This window comes from Canis aureus, chromosome 5 (assembly GCF_053574225.1).
Source record: "Canis aureus isolate CA01 chromosome 5, VMU_Caureus_v.1.0, whole genome shotgun sequence".
Lineage (NCBI taxonomy): Eukaryota > Metazoa > Chordata > Mammalia > Carnivora > Canidae > Canis > Canis aureus.
In genome coordinates, this window is record NC_135615.1 from 81,493,449 (window position 1) to 81,515,619 (window position 22,171).

Consider the following 22,171-nt stretch of genomic DNA (forward strand, 5'->3'; position numbering starts at 1 on the left):
CCGGGTTAGTGACTCCGTCTCACCCGTCGGACTAGCAGGGTCAGCGCCGTCCTCATCCGCCCCCCACCCGCCGCCGGTCTGCAGCTGACGCTCGGGTGCAGCCGCCCCCCCCCCCCCCCGTGGAAAAGCACGTGCACACGCTCTGCAATCCAAAGAAAGCAGGTATCAGGCCCACGGAAGGCAGGCTGCGGAGGCCGTCACCCCACAGAACGAGGGCACCGGTCCTTGTCCTGTGAGCCTGCACGGCTTTCACAGGGCTGGGGCCACACGGGGCTCACACAAATCGTGTTGGTGTCCCTCTCGGACAGGACAAGAAGCCTGTGTCCCCAGGAGCCTGACATTGCTCTGACCCCAGGGAGGGACGGCGGGGCGGGGGGTCTCCCCTCGAGGCCAGGGTTTGGAAACCAGCCAGGCCAGCCCCACACCCAGAGCTCCCCTCCCCCTCCCGGGGGTCTCCGGGGCACAGCCCACCCCCACCAGCCTCATCCCCCTCCCCAAGCTGGGTGCACCCTGGCGGGTGACTCCACGCTCTGAGCCTCCGTTCCTTCATCTGCCTTCCTTTCTGGCTAATTTTGAGAAGCCGCTGCAATAGTGCTTCTGGGAGCCAAGGCGGGACTGGAAGAGGTAGCAGGGTCACAGGTGCGATTGGTACCTAAGTGCTGAGAGCCCACAGCCGCCCTGTTGAGGACGTGGAGACATGGAAGGTTGTCACTGGCTTAAGGCCACACGGTTAGTATGCGACAGAGCCAAGATACAAACCCAAATCTGCATCGCTCCAAAGCCCGCATCTGCTGTGCCCCCACGTCACTGCCTCCAGGGAGGCTTCCTCCGCCCCAGCATCCTGCTCACCGGACTGCACGTTCCACAGGGGCAGGGCCGACTTACCTCTCCAGGGACTCGAGCCCAGCGTCAAGCCAGCAGAGGTGCATGTAGTGCGCTGATCTGTTTGCAATATAAACCTGAGGTTTCTTTTCATCCCGTAGAGGCCTTGATGGGCCGATGTCTCCCCGGTCCCCACCCCACCGAACCAAAGCCGGATAACGTGTGTGCATGTGCATGTGTGCACGAGCATATGCACATGTCATGGTCTGAATGTTCATGCCCCCCCCAAAGTCGTGTGTTGAAGTCCTGACCCCCGCGGTGAGTGTTTGGAGGTGTGGCCTTCAGGACGTGATGAGTCGTGAGGGTGGAGGCCCAGGATGGGATCGGCGCCCCTGTAACACAGGGAGGAGACACCGGAGCGCCCCGTCTCCGTCCTAGAGGACAAAGCAGGACAGCAGACGTCTGCAGGCCAGGCACCTTGACCTTGGACTCCCAGCACCCAGAACTGGGAGAAACGAACGTGTCAGCCGCCCAGCCTGCGGGATTGTTACAGCGTCCCCAGCTGACTGACCCAGGCACCCAGCTCTGCGCTCCAGATTAACAACAGTCTTGTGTCCACAGCAAGACTCTCCCCTTGAGGGACACTCGGGGGGCTCAGTGGTTGAGCATCTGCCTTCAGCTCAGGGCGTGATCCTGGGGTCCCGGGATCAAGTCCCTCATCGGGCTCCCTGCAGGGAGCCTGCTTCTCCCTCTGCCTGTGTCTCTGCCTCTCTGTGTGTGTCTTGCATGAATAAATAAATAAAATCTTTAAAAAAAAATTAAAGACCACCCCCTTGAAAGCCTGGCTTCGCTGGAGAAGAAAACACTTAAAAGTCATAAAAGCCACTTCTCCCAAATGCTCCCCTCGCAGCGTGTGCTGTCCCCGAGGGCCACAGGGACGCTCTCGGGCTGACCCAGGAGGCAGGCTGGTGCACCAGGAACTAATGCTTGTGGCTGAAGCCTCGGCCAGGGACATCCTGATGGCAGCTGGGGGACAAATGGCCCAGCGTCCTCACCTCGCGACCGGGTGATGTGGAAGCATGCTGTGCGCTGTCCCCAGAGCCCCCCATGGCAGGTCGCCTGCTCAGTGACTCACCTGTCCCGACTCCCTTCCCCTCCCTGTCCCCCAAGCACCCCCTCCTGCTGGTCCCTGGCCTCCCCTCCCTACTAGATGATTCCAGAATCAAAATCCTTATCTCAGGACCTGCTTCTGGGGGAACACAGGCCAAGTCGCTTCCCTTCGCGAAGCAAGAGCAGAGCTCCGTGTCTGAGCACAGAGATGCCCACAGGCCCCACGAGAAATCCCAGTTTACATGGCAAGTGGGCAAGAGGACAGACTGGAGGGGATGAGCCTGAGGTTGCACACAACGGGGCCCCCGCCCCACCCCGCTGGCCCTCATGGTCCAGGACGAAGTCAGGGAGCCTGAGGGGGGCCAGAGCACCAAGGGCCGAGTTCTGTGTCCCCGCGTGCAGCCACCTGGGCGGGAGAGCCGGGCAGAGGGGGTCTGGGCCTGTGGCTGCGAGAGGCCCAGCTGCTGAGAGTGCTGGGGATGCGGGTGCGGAAGGTGACGGGTGCCCGGGGTGGGGGCCGGCAACCCACCCTGGGCCTGAGATCCCCCATCCGCGGCTGCGCAGGATCCCGCACGCCTGCCTCCAGACCACCAGCCCCGGCTTGGGCCAGCTTCCCAGGGCGGGGAGCCAGAGCCCTTCTCCCTCTCAAGCAAGCACAAGGCACCAGGGCCTCGACCCCCCAGGTCCCCGCTGCTCCTAAGGTTGCTTCTGTCCACGGCTGGCCAGCCAAGGACACAGGCAATGGCTCCCTCCTCCTTCCCACGCTCCCCACGCAGCTTCCAGATGTGCAGGGTTCCTGGTTTTCTGCCTCCCCTGGCTCCCTGGTCCTTGCCTGGTGACCTCCCCACTTCCCAACCCCGGCCTCCCCTGTGCCCTGGCCTCCCTGCCTCCCCAACCTCCTGCCCCAGGAAACGGCAACTCTGTCCTAGTGGCTCAGGCCAGGCACCTGGGGTCCTTGATGCCCCCTCTCTCTCCCCTGCCTGCCCCCTGCACACCCTACGGGCTCCGGTGTCAGAACCCAGTGTGTCCCCATGGCCACCTTGCCCCAGGACATGTGACAGCTTCCTCGGTGGCCTCCGGCTCCCAGGCTCCTACCTGCCTCAACTTCTCAGCCCAAAGTGACTGTTGGAAACACAAAGGACGGACGGGTGGGCCTTCTGCTCCAAGCCCTCGGGGGCCCTCCCATGTCCCTGAGGGGACGGCAGTCCTTCCTCCACCCAACCCAGTAACTCGTGACCAGCACCCCTCCCGCCCCACCGCCGGCCTCGGTGGCCTCGGTGGCCTTGGTGCTGTTCCCTCAGCCCAGAATGTTCTGTGGCCCGATGTCTGCTCCTCCTCAGGCCTTTGCTCAGACGTCACCTCCTCGGTGCGACCCCAACACATGCCTGATATCGGCACCCACCCCCCGCCCGCCCCGGCCTGTGCCCGCCCTCCTGTCCTCTCTCCAGAGCAGCCGCCCTGGCACGCGGTGGCTTCGCATCAGTGCTCGGCTCCCGTGGCCTAGACCATCGTCCTCTCCGAGACACAGACATTAAGGTCTCGCCCGATGCCACCGGGTGGACTGGAAGCCTGGTCAGGCGGGGCGACCTGGGGGGCAGCGTTGGGCCACGATGCTCCCCCGGGAGCCACTTAACTTCGAGCCTCTCTCCCACCTGCAGAACGAGCGAGCGGCAGCCCCTCGCCAGCGGAGTGAGGACGAGCAAGCGCCCCCAGCGCGTCTCCCCTGAAGCACCTAACACCCCCCCACCCCGTCCTCTGCAAGGCCCCACAGCTGCTCCCCACGCCCTGGGTCCCCCAGGCCCTCAAGTTGGGAGGGGGACCGGGGACCGAAGGGTAATGTCACGGTGGCGCAAAGGCGGCCAGCTTCTCGGGGACGGATCTCCGGGTCCCCGCCAGCAGAGCCATCCGTAGGTGTGGGTCCTACAGACCCGCAGAGTCCTCGGACGCCCGCTCCTGCGCACCGGGGCCTCCTTAACTACAGCCTGTCCCTAGTGTGATGTGAGGGATCACTGCCATGCGGCCACTTGTCCTCGGCGATTCACGGAGGCATCATGGTCCCCGTCCTAGACATGGGGAGACCGAGGCCTGGCGGCGAAGGGACGCGCGGGGAGGCCCACGGCAGGGCTTCCGTGGAGCTGGACTGGGATACAGTCCTGCGAGATCCTGGTCCCCAGGCTTGCCCAGGGCCCCCAGGGGCTGCTACTTCCTGGTCACTGTCCTGGGAAAAGTCTCAACCGGGCATCTGATTCAGGGGACGGAGCCCACCTGGCGGCCTTCCATCGCGAACTTGGCGCTGAGCGCTTCAGTTCCCCTCCCGCGAGCATTCGGCAGGACAGCGCTGAGTCTCCCCTCGATGCTGAAAGGGGAACGGGGGTTCAGGGAAGGGCTCATCTGGAACGGAATGTCCGGTGTCCTCTGGGGTCAGAGTCCAGGTGGGGACAGAGCTGTCCGCTCCCCCTCCTGGGCGGGGACCTGAGCTGCATCCCTTGCCAGAGGGACTAAGCCAACCTCCGCGCAGCCCACCTTGGCACAGGCTGTTCCCTCCTGGAGGCCCTGCCCCTTTGTCGGCAGCACCCCTGACGTCCCCCAAGCCCTCAGCCGCTGGCCTACACACCCGCCCTCTCCTTGGGCGGCACTTCCTGGGGGCGCAGGTGGCCCTGCCTTGCCCCCCTCCACGGCCCCGGCAGCCAGTGCGGTGCCTGAGGATAGCGGGGAGCTCGGGGGCCGGGGCTGGGGGTGAAAGAGTGAACGAGCCAGTGACTCCTCCGCGGGCGAAATCCCACCGGGGGGTGGGTCCTGGCTGAAGGGGCCTCCCCCTCCACGGTGCTCCCCACCCCGAGCTCCCCAGAGCATCCGCGGAGGCCCATCGAGCTGCACAGCTGGGTCGCCTTGACAGGCCTGCCTCCCACCCCCCTGATCTCTGCCTCCCCACCTCCCACCACCTGGAGCCGCAGTCAGTGTGAAAGGGAGGCCACGCAGGTGGGCGGGTGGTGGGTGGACAGACATGGGACAGGTGCCAGCAAAGTGGTGGGTGGGAAGACGGAGAAAACACTTCCCTTTTGGGTGGTGGGTATTGGCTATGGTTGGTTTTTTTCCCCTGCAAGCAGCTCTAGAAATCTAAGGATGGAGACTCTGAGCCAGAAGAAGGATGCCAGGGCCCCCAGCAGCCCCACCCCTCAGCCCACCCACAGCCTGGGCTCTGCTGCCACCGTCTGGAGCTCACCCCCCACCTCAGGCTCCTCTCGGCCTCACCCTGCCGCCTGCAGCAACAGCCCCCAGGGCCCCCATCCTCGGCCTGGTGAAGCCCTTCCTGTATCTTCCCTCCAGGCTGGCAGTGACAGGTGCCCAGGCCACCTGCATCCTCCCATTCCAGAGCAGGGAGGGCAGCCTTCTCTTCAAAAACCATTCCGAGGGGCACCTGGGGGCGGGGGGGAGCTCAGTGGTTGAGCGTCTGCCTTCAGTTCAAGCCATGACCCCCGAGTCCTGGGATCGAGTCCCACGTCGGGCTCCCCGCAGGGAGCCTGCTTCTCCCTCTGCCTGTGTCTCTGCCTCTCTCTGTCTCTCATGAATAAATAAATCCAAAAAAAAAAAAAAAAAAAAACCTATTCCGAAAAGAAGCTCCCCAGGGTCCCTTCCCAAGCACAAGAGAACTTTCTGGGATGATGGAAATAGATCTGTATTGTGCAGTACGGTCGGCACACACAGGCTGCTGTGGGGCTTTTCCAGACACACTAGATATGCGGCTAGGGGACTCGGGAACTGAATTTGTGACTTTATTTCATGTGAATTAATTACAAAAGTAGAAACTGCACGTGGCCACCGATCTGCGAGTGCCCCAGACAGCTCGTTGCGGGGCCTGTGCGGGGTGGCGGGCTCTCCTGGGGCCGCGGCTGCTGGTTCCGGGACAGCCCTATCTCGTGACAGCGGCTCTCTCTTCCCCGTCACCTCTCAGCAAACAGAAGTCAACCCAGGTACTCACGTTATTCTTGCCTTTTATTCCAGCATCTCCCAGAGCTCCAATATGTACAGACTTCATTTATACACATAATATACACCATATGTACGTATTTATACATATTCACACACCAGCCCGCACGCACGCTCTCAGACACTCACGCGCACACGCCCTTCCAGGAGAGGCGCGTGGCCGCCTCGGAGCCCCGCTCGGGTGGGCTTGCCAGGCAGTCGTGAGGTTTTGTGTTTGTGGGTTTTTTTGCTTTTAAAAAGAAGGCCATTTCCTCCAGAGGTATCCTCTCCCCAAACCCAAACTCCTCCCCCAAGCACTCTGAAATATATATATATATGTATATATATATATATATATATATATATATATTTTTTTTTTTTTTAAATAAAAAGGAAGAAGTTCTCCTCTGTGCTGCCAAGGTAGTTCCAGGAGACCCAGGCCCATCATCGAGGTCCCTGGAAGGCCAGTCTCCCCAGCGCTCCAGGGGGTCCCCGGCCGGCGGGAGGGGCCCACAGCGGGCCGAGAGCCGCGCACCCCTGCCACCAGGCCTGCGGCTGGGCGCCCGGGCGGGGGCTATAGCGTCAAGGGCACCTGCCAGATGAGGAGGGCGCTGTCCGTCTCCCCGCACGGGGCCGGCCTCCCGCTGCCCCCCGGGGCGCTGCCAAAGTTGCGGTAGCCCTGCCCCCCGGAGATGATGGCCACGGAGCAGATCTCCTTGCGGTGGGCGTCCCGGGTGCAGGGCCGGCTGCGCACCCACACGTCGGGGTCGTCGGCCATCTCGTAGATGGAGCCGTCCTCCTCGCTGTGCTCCAGGGCCGAGCCGTCGGCGGGCGCGGGCTCCCGCACGGACAGCAGCGGGCCCGGGAGGTGCGCGGTGGAGCGCAGGCGGTACTGCAGGAGGATGCCCTTCTTGCGGGTCAGCTCTCGGCCCACGTGGCTGGCGGGCGCGGGCGCTGGCTCGTGGGCCTGCCCGTCCGGCTTGTCCTCCTCGGCCCGCGGCCCCTCGGCCTCCTCCTGGTCGCTCCGCAGGATGTCGGGGGCCAGGATGCTGGTGGCCACGGCCAGGAAGGCCACAGGCCCGCAGTGACCGTTGAGCGACACCATGCCTTTCCCTGCAAGAAAGCGGAGGGAGTCGGGGCCCAGAGGCCCAGAGCTTCAGGGGAGGCACCCACGCGTCTCTCTTGGAGAACCTTCTGGGTGGTGGCCATTGTTTTGGTGACCGCGATCTGTGCTGGAACCTTCCCGGGAGGCCTTGGGTCTGGGGAGGGCTCTCCCACACTGCGGGACAGGGCTGACCTCGTAAAGCATGTGGGGGCCGGTCAGTGTGAGCGCCCACAGCCCCCTCCCGGGCCAGCCACACATGTCTGTGCCTTTGCTTGAGCCATTGGCTCTGCCCAGAGAGCCTCCCCCACCCCCTGAGGCCACACCCCATCCCCTGGAGCCCAGTCCCGGCTCCTCCAGGGCACGTCCTTGTCGCCTCCACGCACAGACTGCCAAGCACCCCTGCTCTGTGTCCCGCGGTCCTGAAGCACCTGCCACCTTGGACCTCAGCTCCTCCACCTGACTGTCAGCGTGGGGGGCAGGGTCTCTGACCGATGCATCCCTACAGTAACCCAAGGACCATCGCTGAGGGGACCATCACGACCTTGGGATTTAGGAAGACGGCCTTCTCTAGCAGGGGCGCCCATTCCGGCTGGGCTGGTCTACCCGCGGGGCTTCCGCCTCCCACCCCCCCAACCCCACCCCACCCCTCCTCCAGCAGCTGCGGGAGAAGACCCCTTCGTCGTCACTCTCAGGGCAGAGGCAGAGGGGACCCCGGGGTTCTGGGGCCTCCCCGACCCCACGCTTGCTCTCCTGGCCTCAGTGCTACCCATCCGGGCGGACCTCCCGCTGCTCCACAGGAACACGTTTGCACGCGGACCCCACCCCCAGGAGCCCTACATGACGTCGGTCTCCAGAGTCTGGACATTTTGAAGGCAGCAATGGGGGGGGGTACCCAGCCATGGGTCAGGGGTCTCCACCAACCCTTGGCCACTTGACCAAGACCCACCTATTGTGTCCATCGGCCAGATTAGGAAACTGAGACTCAGAAAGCAGGTGGGAGACCTTGGGGCAGGATGACATAATGCCCTGCGCCACCTGTGATGGCAGAAGACACTGGAGAACGACCCTCCCGCCCTGGCCACCTGCAGCTGACTCAAAGCCCCCCACCCCACCCCCACCCCACCCGCCATGGCCAGTTCCCGCGCCTCACCTGTGATCTTGGGGATGCCTTCCAGCCGAGGTACAGGCAGGAGGACGATGACGCCCTGGTCGGTGCCCACCCAGAGCAGACCCTGGCAGATCAGGAGGCTGGTGACGCACAGGTGCTTCTGGCCTGCAGAGAGGGAAGCCAGCGTGAGCGGCACAGCCCCCGGGGGAACGGCATCAGGTTGTGGGGGCTTCCAGGTGAGGAAGGGGCATGGGCCGGCTCCCCCCGGGAGACCAGCGGGAAGCTGCACGGGGCTGTGGTTAGCGCGTGGGTTTGGGAGGGTCCAGACCCTGGGTCCCGAGCCTCAGTTCCCACCTGGATACAGTGGGGCTGCGTGAGGACGTGGGGGGAGCTCGGTGGACGGTGCGGGTTTGCAGGTGACGCAGATGTTGGGGCCCAGGGGACACGCGGGGCGGGGGCCGGCTGGATCCGGGCAGCAGGGGAGCCGGCGGTTGGCTGCAGGCCTCGGTGTCCAGCCAGGCCTGCCGTCCTGCCCGCGGGGGCCGTCCCTGCTCCCGGCAGCCCCCGGCCCGCCAGCGAGGCGGTCCCCGCGCCCGGGGCTGCGTGTGGCTGCTGTCGGCCCAGATCAGTCCTCGCGCGGCTGCCCCTGGCGCTGTCTCTCCACGTCGGCGACACCGGGGGTGGCAGGGAGGGCACGCCATGTGGGCTGCAGAGGCAGGGGTCTGAGCAGGGCACACATCCGCGCTGGGCTCGAACCCACGCTCCGGCACTTGGAGCCGCGCGACCCAGGCCTGTCCCTAAACTTCTCTGTGCCATTTCCTCCCCTGCCAAAGGGGACGATGACGACATTCCACAGCCTCATCCTGAGGATGAAATGGGTCGACGAATGGACATGAATCGCGGAACCCGGAGCCTGGCCCACGGCACCCACAGGAAGGGGCTGTGGGCCATTATGACTGTCGCTGTGTGTCAAGGATCCGGGCACCGGGAGGGGGCGGGAGGCAGGCCCTGCGCACAGACCCTGTCCCTAAAGGGCCGGTTTCCTTCTCGCCGGAGTCCTTCTGCCCCACGGACAGGGGCTAGTTCTTCCCTGAGGGGAAATTCAAATTCACGCCACGTATCAGGGCGATGACAACACCCCGTGATGTGTGAAATGCTGCTTGGGGCGGTGGCGGTCAACCTGGGCGGGTACGGGCACCCCCGGCAGGGCTCACAGCATCTCTAGCCAGGACCCGGGTGACCTCAATGGGCTGGTCCAGGGACCGGCCTGGGGAAACGCTGCTCCGGAGTTTCTAGAGCTCACGCCAACCTGCTCCCGCCTGACAGAAGCCTGGCCGCCGCTGGGGTGATGCAACAAGCGGATGTCGTGCCCCATTTCCAGGGCGGGATACCCAGGTCTCCAGAGGTCACCCGCTGCTGGGCGAGGCAGGAAGCCAAGCTCAGGCCTGCAGAAGACGGTCCACGCTGCCACCGCCTCGGCTCTGGAGCAATCACGGCAGTTCCACACGGGCAGGGAAACGGGCTTCCTCGGAGCAGAACGGGTTTCTCCCCGGGTTAGCATGTTGGGGTCCGAGCAGCGCCGCCTCGCACAGTGGCCCCTACCATCACGGACACACGCGGCCGGCGCCCTGGGACGCTCGGGCACCTGCTGTGCACGGGCACGGTGGGGGCTGCACACACCAAGTTCTGCCCTTGGGGAGCAGACATTCTGGGACCTTCCGTGATGATGGAAATGCTACCTATCACAGCGCTCAGGTCTGTAGCCGTTCGCCACATGCGGCTGCAGAGCCCAGGATGGGGGCAGGGGACACGGAGGCACTGAATGTCCCATTTCACTCAGTTTCCATTGAAATAGCGGCTCCCTTATTAGCGTGGCCAGGAGGGGGAAAGAGAAAGCAAAAACATGAACAAGGAAACTAAATACCAGGCCGAGGATTCAGATGCGGGAAGGTGCAGGGAGTGGGTGTGAGGATTCCCCAGCTTCCTGCCTCGCCCTGCTTTCTGGAAGGATGGGGAAGCAGATGTGGGGATGCAAGCACCAGGGACCAGGACAGGCAGCCACGCGAGCCCCAGGCTCAGGAAGGGGGCTCAGCACATACAAAGGGCCTGTGGCAGGAGGGGTGGGGGGCAGGACCAACTACAGCCAGCCCAGCACCAGACGAGGGCAACCTCAGGACAGAGGGGAGCAGGGGGGCCAGGATGAAGCCCAGGCTGTTACTCAGAACAAGGTGAGAAGCTACTGGAAGGTCTGAGCAGAGGGTGGATGACCTAGATTGGAAGAGGGCTTTCGCCGCAGGGAGGGGAGAGAGCAGACCAGCAGGGCAGAGACCCAGGTGGCGAGATGTCATGGTGGCCTGCGGGGTGACAGCCCATCTGGGATCCACTTGATGCACATCAACAGACCCAGGAGACTAGAGCAGGTGGGGACAGAGGACAGGAACCCAGGACAGAGGAGAACGGGTGGGGACAGAGGACAGGAACCCAGGACAGAGGAGAACGGGTGGGGACAGAGGACAATAACCCAGCACAGAGGAGAATGGGTGGGGACAGGGGACAATAACCCAGCACAGAGGAAGTCCCTGAGGTCCCCCCCTCTGGTGGCCGTGCCGCCCCAGATGCACATGGACCCGTCAGCAGGATGGGGCTGGAAGAGCCAGACTGCATGATGCCAACCCTGAGGGTCCCACTTTGCTCGGATTCGGGGCAGGAATGAAACTCCAGGACGACAGGCGGGTCCGTGTCTTGACTCCGAAGCCATTTCCCATGGCGTCTGGGTTCATGGATCAGGGACTCCCTACACCTGCGTTGGTTCAGACGGTGCCACCCCAGGCCCGCAGGGTCCCCGGCTTCCCGAGCTCAGCAGTGCTGCGTATGGCACCGGCTGCCATCCCCCCGCCACCACCCGGCCCCGCCTGGCCCAGGTCAAGGTCTCTGTCCCCCGCCTGCCTTCCCCGATGGAGGCCTCACCAGGGCCGCAGCTGGTCTGGGCCCAGATTCCCCGGCTCCCGAGCGCCTGTGCCCCGGGCCCGAGTGGGAGTTCAAGGACACATGAATGAAAACCCGAAAAGCGAAAAAGGACACGGGCGTGATGCCCATCCTCGGCGTGTGGCGTCACAAGTGTCCTCCTCGTCTCACCTCTCAGGGAGTGTCACACACCTACCTTGCTCCATCTTCCGATCATTAGAATTTTCCGCGTGTATAGGACGCAGCGGCCGGGAGGCACGGCCCTTAGCGCAGAGCGGACGATGGATACAGGAGGCCGTTAGGGTGACACCGGTGAGCAGGAAAAGGACCCAGACCCGTGGCTCGGGATCGGCTCCATCGGAGCCACCAACCCCCAGAAATAATTCAGCCCAGTGAGTGCACAGTGGCCGATTCTTCATCTCACTGTGTCACCTCCTTTTCCGGGGCCCCTGGGGCCTGAGCCAGGGAGAGACCATTCCCCGGCGGTGCCCGCACCCTCCGGCCCCCACGGGACACCGAGCCGCAGCCGGCGAGAGGAGGGCGCCGGGAACCCCAAGCAGGTGGCAGAACTGAGAACCGACTTCATCCGCGGACCTCATTCTGGGGCCCCTCCTCCTCACCGACTGCCTCCAGGAAAAGAGCAAGATACTTCACAAACAGTCCGAAAGGGGGAAAAAAAAAAAACATTCTAATGGTGGATAAATATTTTATCACAGAGACTTAATGCAGCAGCGAGCAGCTCACCCAGGCCATCTATCTGGAGATATACAACTTTAAAAAGCTCAGGCGCTCGGAGAACATTTTATTAATGACCTGTCTGGTTAAGAGGAGGGGGGAGCTTAGGTTCAAAAATGCATTAATACCAGGCGGGTACATGCGTGGAATGCGTGGAAGAGGGGTCGGGGGAAGGAAGCGTGATAAATTTTTAACACGCCCTTAAAAAAATCCACACTTGGAAGAGGAACAAATTTATTACTAATTATGCAATTATTTCATTTGGTGGTGTGGGGGAAGAAAAATACTTCAAAGCCTTTTAAAAATATCTCTAATAAAGAACTGAAGGATCCCGCTGTTGTTCCCCGGCCAGGGCACGACGTGAGGTGGTCTGAGGCCGCCCCCCTCCCCCAAGGCAGCTCTCACCGCCTCCTCTCGGGTGTGGGGGGGGCCTGGCCGGCCAGAGCTCCAGGCTCCAGGGTGTTGCTGACCAGGAACTGTGGGGCTTGGGGAAGGGGGCCCGGGGCAGAAGTCCTGGGGAACCTTGGGGGAGGCCCTGCACCCAGGAACCTAACACCCCCCCCCAGATGTGCCAGGGCCCAGCCCAGGGAGGTGTGGCCAGCCAGAGGTGGCATCTGTCTGCTGGATGCAGCAGGTGCAGCCAGAAGGACGTGGCCGGGACAGTGGGGCTGAGCAGCAGGGCCCCCGGAGCACGTGTGGCCTGCAGGGCTGGCGCGGTGAGGGGCAGGGACCGTCATGAGGACAGGGATGATGCCAGTGGGCGGTGCCACCGTGGCCTGGGCCTCCCTCAGCCAGGGACTGTGGGTCGCTGTCCGTGCACTGCCTCGGGTGAGACCCGACCTCCCTGAGAGGCGGGGACCCTGTCACGGGGCTGGAGGGGGGCAGAGCCAGGCCGACTCCAGCTCTTGCCTGCGCTACACAGCCAGATCCCGCTCAGATCTCAGCCCCTCCCTGTACAGATGGGGAAACCGAGGCTGGGGATGCTGAACAAGAAGCCTGTGAGAGGCTATGGTTAGGGTCCTGGCTCTGGCCTTGGGTCATTTCACCTCCTACGTCTCCGTTTCCCTGGCTCTAACATCATAGAAGGACAGCAAGTGTCCTTCCTTCCTTAAAGGAGACCTGAGGAGGACAAGTAAGCCGGCGGACGAGCAGGTGCGTCTTAAGTTGACACGGTAAAGCCACAGCTGTGCCGGAGAGGCCGCGGCTGTCCCCCTGCGGCTGGTCTCCCGCCAGCCCCTCCTCTGGCCCTGCAACAAGCTTACCCTTCTCTCCCCTCCCCTGCCCCTGCCCTGCAGAGGAGGCCCAGGAGATTTAAAAGGTCCACTTTTTTTGTTGTTCCACTAACTTGAAATAATATAGCTATCAGCAAAAATGTGGAAACATTTCTGTGATATAGAGAAATCTTTATCGTAGTTAAAATGGCTTTACCCTGTATCACGGCTAAATACTGTGGAATACAATAAAACTGGAAGGGGAGAGAGGGAGGGAGGAAGGGATGAGGGAAGGGAGGGAGGGAGGGAGGGAGGGGGGAGGGGGGGAGGGAGGAAAAAGAGGAGGAGGAAAGCCCTGACCCAGGTCCCCGAGCCCACACGGCACAGGCCTGAAAGCGTGTTACGTAAGCATTTACTGTCCTCACATCCTCACACACACTCCAAGCCTGGCCCAGACGTCTCCCCAGGCCTGCAGGCATCTATCTGGAGCCAGAACTGCCTGGTTTCACAGGGACCACAGAGACTCCAGGAGGCAGAGAGACCCACCGGAGCCCCACAGTGGCCGAGCCAGGACTCCGGGCACCTCTGAAACCACCTCTTCCCCGTTCCACACGGTGGGAGTCTCAGGTGACTCCTGGCCCGGCCTCTGGCCCACCGCACGACAAGAGACGAGCTGAGTAAACCTCAGCTTCTGTGTGTGTACGACGGGGATGACCCCACTCTGGGGGTTACAGTGAAGCGAGGCCCCGTATATAAAACCCTCGGAACCCAGCTCCCTGCAGGGCCAGGGCAGGTGTGCGGCAGGCAGCCGTTACTCACTGTCACTACCGCCAGTAGTGATCTTGGGGTTAGTAACCAGCCCACCATCACCACCAGTCCAGACTCAGGGATCACTATTTGACTGGCTGGGAGGAAGCAGGAGCCAGGGTGGTGTCTGGGTCCCCTAGTGGAGTTAGGGACCAGGCTTCTGTGGTAAGACGGAGGCCCCCATGGCCCCTGAGGTTCTGGCTAAGGTGCCTGCCTTCAGCCCAGCCCAGCGATCAGTCCCCCAGCTCAGCACACGGCCACTTCTGGCCTCTACATGGCCCATCTGCTGAGTCCCTGTAACAATTAGCTCCCCACCTGCCATGCTAGGCCTGTGTCCCCAGCCCCAGGGCCCCTCGGCTCTCCCAGCTGCCGAACCCAGCCCAGCTTGGACAGGATGGAGCCCCTGCATCGTCCCAGACCAGTCGTCTGTCTGGTGGAAGCTGGGCCAAGCTCTAAAGCCAGCTGGGGGTAGGAGCAGGCTCCGAGCAGGTGTCAGCCCTGGCTCCCTCCAGCACAGCCGCCAGGGTATGGGCAGCATCTTGGGCAGCAGATGGGAAGGAGGTTGCCTGCAGCTGATTCCACGGAGGCCTCAGGCAGATGCAGGGAGGAGCGAGCAGAGAGTTAGGTGAGCTCCAGTCTTACTCCTCTCCACTGAGTACCACCAACAGCCCAGCAGGAGGGAGCGGGGCCCCAAGGGGATGACGTCCTAGCCCTCTGCTCTCCCCCTGCCTCCACACCCCAACCAGCCAACCAAGCCAGTCGCCTTTCTCAGAAAAACCTCTAAAGAAAGAGACCCCTGGTCAGCCTTCTCTCGTTCCCCTCACCTCACACTCTGTACATGATGTGAGGCAGAACCAGGTTTCTGGTTAGCCTGAGGAGTCGCTGGTGTGGACAGGCCTGGGTTCCCACCCAGCTGCCCAACTTGGGAGAGTCTGCTGAGCTTGGAGCCTCACTTTCCGCAAGAGGTGAGTGATGATGGCAAGAGAGGCTTGGGAATGATAGCCCTGAGTTCAAATCCAGCCCTGCTGCCTCCCCATTTAGAGGCCCAGTTTTCAAAGCTGGCCAAACACCACTAGGAGGCTTAACGGTATAAATGGACCAGGACACACCCCTGCCTGGCGTGGAAGGTGCTCCATGGAGGTCAGCTCCTCCCCAGCACAGGCCCGGAATGGCAGGGCGCAATGGCCAGCAGCAGACTCACCTGGCAAGAGGAAGGTGGTCCTGGTGGCAATGTTGATCTCCTGTAGATGCTCCAGTGTCTCGGTGTGGAAGAGGCGGATGGAGGAGCCAGAGGAGAAGGCCATCCAGACACCACTGCCTGCCTTCACCATGTGTGTCACACTCACCGCCTCGTCCTGGTGCGCCTCGAAGCTTTGCTGTGGCACAGAAAGAAGGGTGTTGGTGCTGGGCTGGGCCTGCTGGCTGAGCCTCGGGGGGACCAAGCTCATCCAGCCTCTGCCTGAACCAGACTCAGGGCTAGAAGGGAACCTCAGGAGCCCAGCAGGGGCAGGCTGGTAAATGTTTAACAACTGGTGGGGAATCCTGGTTTGTCATGTCTGCCGATTCCTGGGGTGTAAATACTTATAACACGGCCCATCGCAAGCTACCCACATGGCACTACAGAACAAGGAGCTAGGAAAGAGGTAACGTACACACCCCGCTCTCAGGAGTTGACAGGCCAGGCTCTAGCATGCCCCTGTGACACAAGGGAAAGTCAGGACCAAAAGTCAATGCAAGAGGAGATGACAGCTTATGTACATTATCTAGATTTACAAATGCAACAAACAGAAGGATCAGGAAAGGGAGGCGGGTAGTGTGATTCAAACTCTAATCTTTTACAGCAGGAATGTCCAAAAATTGATAAACCAAGAAACATTTGGGAGTTGGGTTCAGGATGGTGGAGTAACAAGATCTTGAACACACCTCCTCCCCTACACGCAACAATCTACAACTGCTCTTGGATTAATTCCTTCTGAAAGGGACCTGAAAATTGAATGAACTGAACCTCCACAACAAAAGATAAAAGGACAGCAACGAGACGAGATGAGAGGCAGAGACACAAACTCACCAGGGAAAAGTCCTGCCATGGCACGTCACGATTTGGAGGCATACAAGGTACAGAACTTCCCTGAGGAATGTGGAATTCAAGCTCCACATCAGGCCCAACCCTTAGATCCTCCACAGGACTGATGATCCCCCGAAATACCAGGTTTTGAAAATCAATGGGGATTATGTTCAAGAAAACCAGAAAACTGGAAGGAACAGAAAACTCATTCTTAAGGGGCTTACACCTGCTCATTCAACCTGGAAACTAGTTGAAAATACTAATTTGAAAAAAACATATACCATTGATAATGAAGATCCATTTACTAACCATCTTAAAGGATCGCCAGAGGGGTAGAAAACAGCAGGGGTGCCCACAAGGACCGAGACATTGGTAGGAGCATCTCCACCTCCCTTACTAACACTGGTGCTGGTGGGTACCATTTTGGGATTCTCTCTATGACCTGCTAGTGCCTTGGGTGACTCCACTGAGAGTCTTGTCCACCAATGTACCCTGGCAGCCATGGACATGCCCCCAGCCAGGCCAGGAGTCAGCCCCACCCCCAAAGTGCTACAACCACGGCCCCACCACAACAGGAGGGCATGTACACGCACAAAGGAGATACCCCTTGAGAACGTGACTCTGGTAACTAAGGTGCACTTCTGGGCCCCATAGGTCATCCTCTACATAAGGCTACTCCTATAAGACTGAGAGGAGGCACTTGGGTGGCTCAGTTGTTGAGCATCTATCTTAGGCTCAGGCTGTGATCCCAGGGTCCTGGGATTGAGTCCCATATTGAGCCTCTCTCTGTGTGTCTCTCATGAATAAATAAATAAAATCCTAAAAAAAAAAAAAGACTGGGAGAGATTCACAACTTACCTAATACATCGAAACAGACACAGAGTAAGGCAAAATGAAGAGACAGAGGAATATTTCAAAAAACAAAACAAAACAAAAACAAACAAACAAAAAGACAAACCCTGAAAGAAAGAATTAAATGAAACAGAGATAAGCAATCTACCTGAAAAAAAGTTCAAAGTGATGGTCATAAAGGTGCTCTCTAAATTCAGGAGAATTCCGGAAGAACACAGTGAGAACTTCAACAAAAAGAAAGAAAATACCAAACAGAAGTTATACCACTGGGGGCGTCCAGTGGCAGCCCAGATGAAGTCGAACAAATCAGTGAAAACAAGGAATGAAAAACACCCAGACAGAGCAGCAAAATGAAAAAAGAATAAAGAAAAGTGAACACATCCAAAGGGACCTTTGGAACAACATCGAGTGGAGTGACATTCACATTATAGGGATCCCAGAAGGAGGGGGAGAGAGAGAAAGGGCCAGAAAAGAAGAAATAATGAAACACAAAACATGTTGAAACATGTTGAAAATATGCCTAATCTGGAGAAGGAATCAGACACCCAGGTCCGAGAAACCTGGAGAGTTCTAAGCAAGATGAACTCAAAGAGATCTACACCAAGACATGTGGTAATTAAGATGATACAAGCTAAAAATAAAGAGAAAACCTTAAAAGCAGCAAGAGAAAAATGTGTTATGGATAAGGGAAATCCCACAGGGCTATCAGCAGATTCTCAGTAGAAACTTTCCAGGCCAAAAAGGAGTGGCATGACACACATTTAAAGTGCTGAAAGGAAAAATCTTCCAACTAAGAACTCTCTACCCAACAAGGTTATTATTCAGAACTGAAGGAGAGATTAAGAGCTTTCCAGATAAGCAAAAGCTAAAGGAGTTCATCCACCAAACGAGCCCAAGAAATGTCAAAGGGACTCCTTTATGGTTAAAAGAAATGGCACAAATTAATAGTAAGAAAACATACAAAAGTAAAAACCTTACCAAAAAAGGTAAATGTATAGCAAAGATAGTGAGCCTATCACTTATAAAGCAACCATACAGATGAAATGATATAACTGGTAAAGTTAACTAAAATCACAATCATTAGTTAAGTAAAAATGTAAAATGTGTCATCAAAAATGTAAAACAACAGGGGTGAGGAGTAAAAAGGGCAAAGCTTAAGAATGTGCTTAAAATTACATTGATATCAACTTAAAACAGACTGCTGTTGTCATAGGAGATTTTATGTGAACCTCAAGGTAAACCACAAGGAAAAACTTATATAAATGCACAAAAGAAAATGAGAAAGGAATCTAAACATAACAGGAGAAAGCCATCATACCACAAGGGAAGAGAGCAAGAGAAGAAAGGAACAGACAGCAACTACAAAAACATCCTGAACACAATTTAAAAAATGGTAATGAGTATACACGTATTGATAATTACTTTATTTTTTTTATTTTTTTTATTGATAATTACTTTAAATGTAGGTGGACTAAATGCTCCAATCAAAAGCCACAGAGTGGCTGAATGGATACAGAGCAAGACCCATCTATACAGAAGACTGACATCGAGTCGAGACAAGGACACACACAGGCTGAAAGCGAAAGGGATGGAAAAAGATATTCCGTGCAAATAGAAATGAAAAGAAAGCTGGGGTATCGATACTCATACAAAATAGACTGCAAAGACTGTAATAGAAGACAAACAGGAGCACGAAACAATGATAAAGAGGTCAATCCAGAAGATATAACTTTCATTAATACATATGCATCCAACAGGGAGCCCCAAAATATATAAAACAAATCTTAACAGACCTGAAGGGGGAAATTGACAGCAATGCAATACTAGTAGGAGACTTTAATGCCCCACCGTCATCAATGGATAGATTATCCAGACAATAACAATGAATAAAGAAACATCTGCCTTAAAGGACACATTAGACCAGATGGACTCAACAGATATTTACAGAACATTCCACCCAAAAGCAGCAGGAAACACATTCTTCTCAAGGGCACATGGAGCATTCTCTGGGATAGATCACATGTTGAGCACAAAAGAAGTCTCAATAAATTCAAGAAAACCGACATTTTATCAAGCATCTTTTCCAACCGCAATAGTATGAAACCACCAATTAATTACAAGAAGAAAATGAGAAAAATCACAAAAATAGGAAGGTTAAAAAACATGGTACTGGAAAACCAATGGGTTGAAAAAGAAAGCAAAGAAGAAACCCCCCAAAATACCTAGAGACAAATGAAAACAGAAACACAACACATCAAAAATCTTGGGGAGCAGTAGAGGCAGTTCTAAGCGATGCAGACTGACCCCAAGAAACAAGAAAAATCTCAAATAAACTATATAACTTTATACCTAAAGGAATTAGAAAAAAGAAACAAACCTCAAAATTAGTAGATAGAAGAAAATACTAAAGATTAGAGCAAAAATAAGTGAAATGGGAACCAAAAAAAAAGACAATGTATAAGATCAATGAAACAAAGAGATGGTTCTTTGAAAAAATAAACTAGACTGACAAACCCTTAGCCAGACTAACCAAGAAAAAAGAGAGAGAGAGAGAGAGAGAGGACTCAAATAAATAAAATCAGAAACTTCCAAGACTGAACCATGAAGAAATAGAAAATCTGAGCAAAATGATTATTAGAGCAAAGAGATTTTTTTTTTTTTTTTTTTTTTTTAGCAAAGAGATTTTTAACAGCAATCTGAAACCTGCCAGCAAACAAAAGGCCAGGACCAGGTAGCTTCACCTGTGAATTCTACTAACATTCAAAGAGGATTTAACACCTACCTTTCTCAAAGTCTTCCCAAAAATTGAAGGGAGGGGAAGCTTTCAAACATATTTTACAAAGCCAGCATCACCCCTGATATCAAAACCACCCCCGATACCAATTACAGGCCACCCACTACCCTGGATGAACATAGATGCAAAAGTCCTCAAACTGAACCCAACAATACATTAAAAGGGCCATACCCCATGACCAAGTGGGATCATTCCAGGGATACAAGGATGTTCAACATCTGCCAATCAATTAATGCATAAGAGCACACTGACAAAATGAAAGACAACAATCATATGATCATCTTAATAGATGCAGGGAAAGCATTTGACAAAATTCAATATCCATTTGTGATGTTGGAAAAACTCTCAAAACAAAGTGGGTATAAAGGGAATGTACCTCAACATAATAAAGGCTGTATATATGACAATCCTACAGATAACATCATCCTCAACAGTTAAAAGCTAAAAGCTTTTCCTGTAAGAACAGGAACAAGACAAGGATGCCCACTCTCACCACTTTTATTCAACATAGTAACTAGAAGGCCTAGTCACAACAATTAGGCAACAAAAGAAATAAAAGGCATCCAAATCAGAAAGGAAGAAGTAAAACAGTCACTATTTCCAGGGGACATGATACTATATACAGAAAACCATAAAGAACATACCAACACAAAAAAAAAAAAAAAAAAAGCCAACAACAACCACCACAACAACCCACTACACCTAATAAATGAATTCAGCACAATTGCAAGATACAAAAATCAATATACAGACATTTGTGGCATTTCTGGGACCTAATAATGATTCATCAGAGAGAGAGAATAAGAAAACAATCCCATTTACAATTGTATCAGAAAGAATAAAATACTTAGGGATAAATTTAACCAAGGAAGTAAAATAAATGTGGAATACTGTAAGATATTGATTAAAGGAACTGAAGAAGACATGAATATATGGAAAGATCTTCCAGGCTCATGGATTGTAAGAATATTGTAAAAATGTCCATCCTACCCAAAACAATCTACAGATTTAATGCAATTCCCATCAAAGTTCCAATGCATGCTTTGCAGGACTATAACCAATAATTCCAAAATGTGTATGGAACCACAAAAGATCCCAAATAGCCAAAGCGGTCTTGAGACAGAGAAACAACGCTGGAGGTATCACGCTCCCTGATTTCAGACTATACCACAAAGCTACAGTAATCAAGACAGTATGGCATTGGTACAAAAAGAGACATGCAGGTCAACAGAAGAGAACTGAGAGCCCAGAAATAAACCTGCCCATATTTGGACAATGAATCTCTGCCAAAGGAGCCCAGAACACACCGTGGAGAAAAGACAATCTCTTCAATAAATGGTGCTGGGAAAACTAGACAGCCATATGCAAAAGAAAGAAACTGGACGCCCATTTTGCACCAGACACAAAGATGAACTCAAAATGGATTCAAGATTTGAATGCGAGACCTGAAACCATAAAATTCCCAGAAGAAAACAGAGGTGGTAAGCTCCCTGGCCGGGGTCTTAGTGACATCTTTGTGGATCCGACCCCAGGGGCAAGGGAAACAAAAGTAAAAATAAACAAGGTGAACTAACAAGCTTCTGCACAGCAGAGGAACCCATCATCAAAACAAAAAGGCAACCTGCTGAACGGGAGAGGGGGTGAGTATCCGAAATATATAAAGAACTCACACAACTCAACAACAACCACAAAACCCCCAAACAAGCCAATTTCAAAATGGGTAGAGAATCTGAATAAACGTGTGTCCAAAGACATCCGGATGACCAACCGACGCATGAGAAGATGCTCAACATCACCAGTTGTTGTCAGGGAAATGCAAATCAAAACAACAGCAACCTATCGTCTCAACAGCTATCATCAAGTGGTGCTGAAGAAGCAGAGATAAGAGGACCTTCATGCACCGTTGGTGGGGATGCGCACTGGTGCAGCCGCTGTGGAAACCAGTATGGAGGGTTGTGCAAAAAATTAAGAGCAGGACTACCTTATGACTCCGCTGTCCCACTTCTGGGTATTTATTCAAAGAACACAACCATCTGTTGTGTTCGAACAGACGCGTGCACCCCTATGCTCACTGAAGTCCGCGTTTACGATCGCCAAGATACGGTAATAAACCTCAGTGTCCGTCGGCAGATGGGTGGATAAAGAAGATATGGTGTGCTGATACCATGGGATGTTACTCAGCCACCAAAAGGATGACGTATGCCATCTGCGGCGACATGGATGGACCTAGGAGGCATTATGCTGAGTGAAATAAGCCAGAGAAAGGCAAATACTGCAATATTTCATTCCTACATGGAATCTAGAAAACCAAACCAAACAAACAAATGATATAAAACAGAAACAAACTCAAAAAAAAAAAAAAAAAAAAAAAACCTCACAGATGCGGAGAACAGACTGGCGGTTACCAGAGGGGAAGGGAGTTTGGGGGTGCGGGCAGAACAGGTGAGGGGTCAGCTGTACAGTGACAGATGTAACTAGACTTTGTGACATATACAGATGTCAAAATGTACAGCTGTGCGCCTGAAACTTACGAAACGAAAACAATCATGGGATGTCAGGCACTTATTAGGTTGAAGGCTTCTCGTTTTGACTCTGGGCTTGATTTAAAAAAAAAAAAAAAAAGGACAAAGAA

General features: G+C 55.7%; 1 protein-coding gene across 17 annotated transcripts in view; it reads right to left on the reverse strand.

Moving 5' to 3' along the window:
• Nucleotides 1-5,907: 5,907 nt before the first annotated feature.
• ARHGEF10L (Rho guanine nucleotide exchange factor 10 like) overlaps nucleotides 5,908-22,171 on the reverse strand; it is a 158,738-nt gene continuing 142,474 nt past the window's right edge. For all 17 annotated transcript variants that reach the window (XM_077899421.1, XM_077899415.1, XM_077899420.1 and 14 more), the window contains 3 exons: nucleotides 15,030-15,204; nucleotides 8,154-8,276; nucleotides 5,908-7,011 (listed from right to left, as the gene is read on the reverse strand). In XM_077899421.1, the coding sequence (XP_077755547.1) occupies nucleotides 6,473-7,011; nucleotides 8,154-8,276; nucleotides 15,030-15,204 (837 nt within the window). In that variant the 3' untranslated portion in view covers nucleotides 5,908-6,472. The remainder of the gene's footprint in view (nucleotides 7,012-8,153; nucleotides 8,277-15,029; nucleotides 15,205-22,171) is intronic.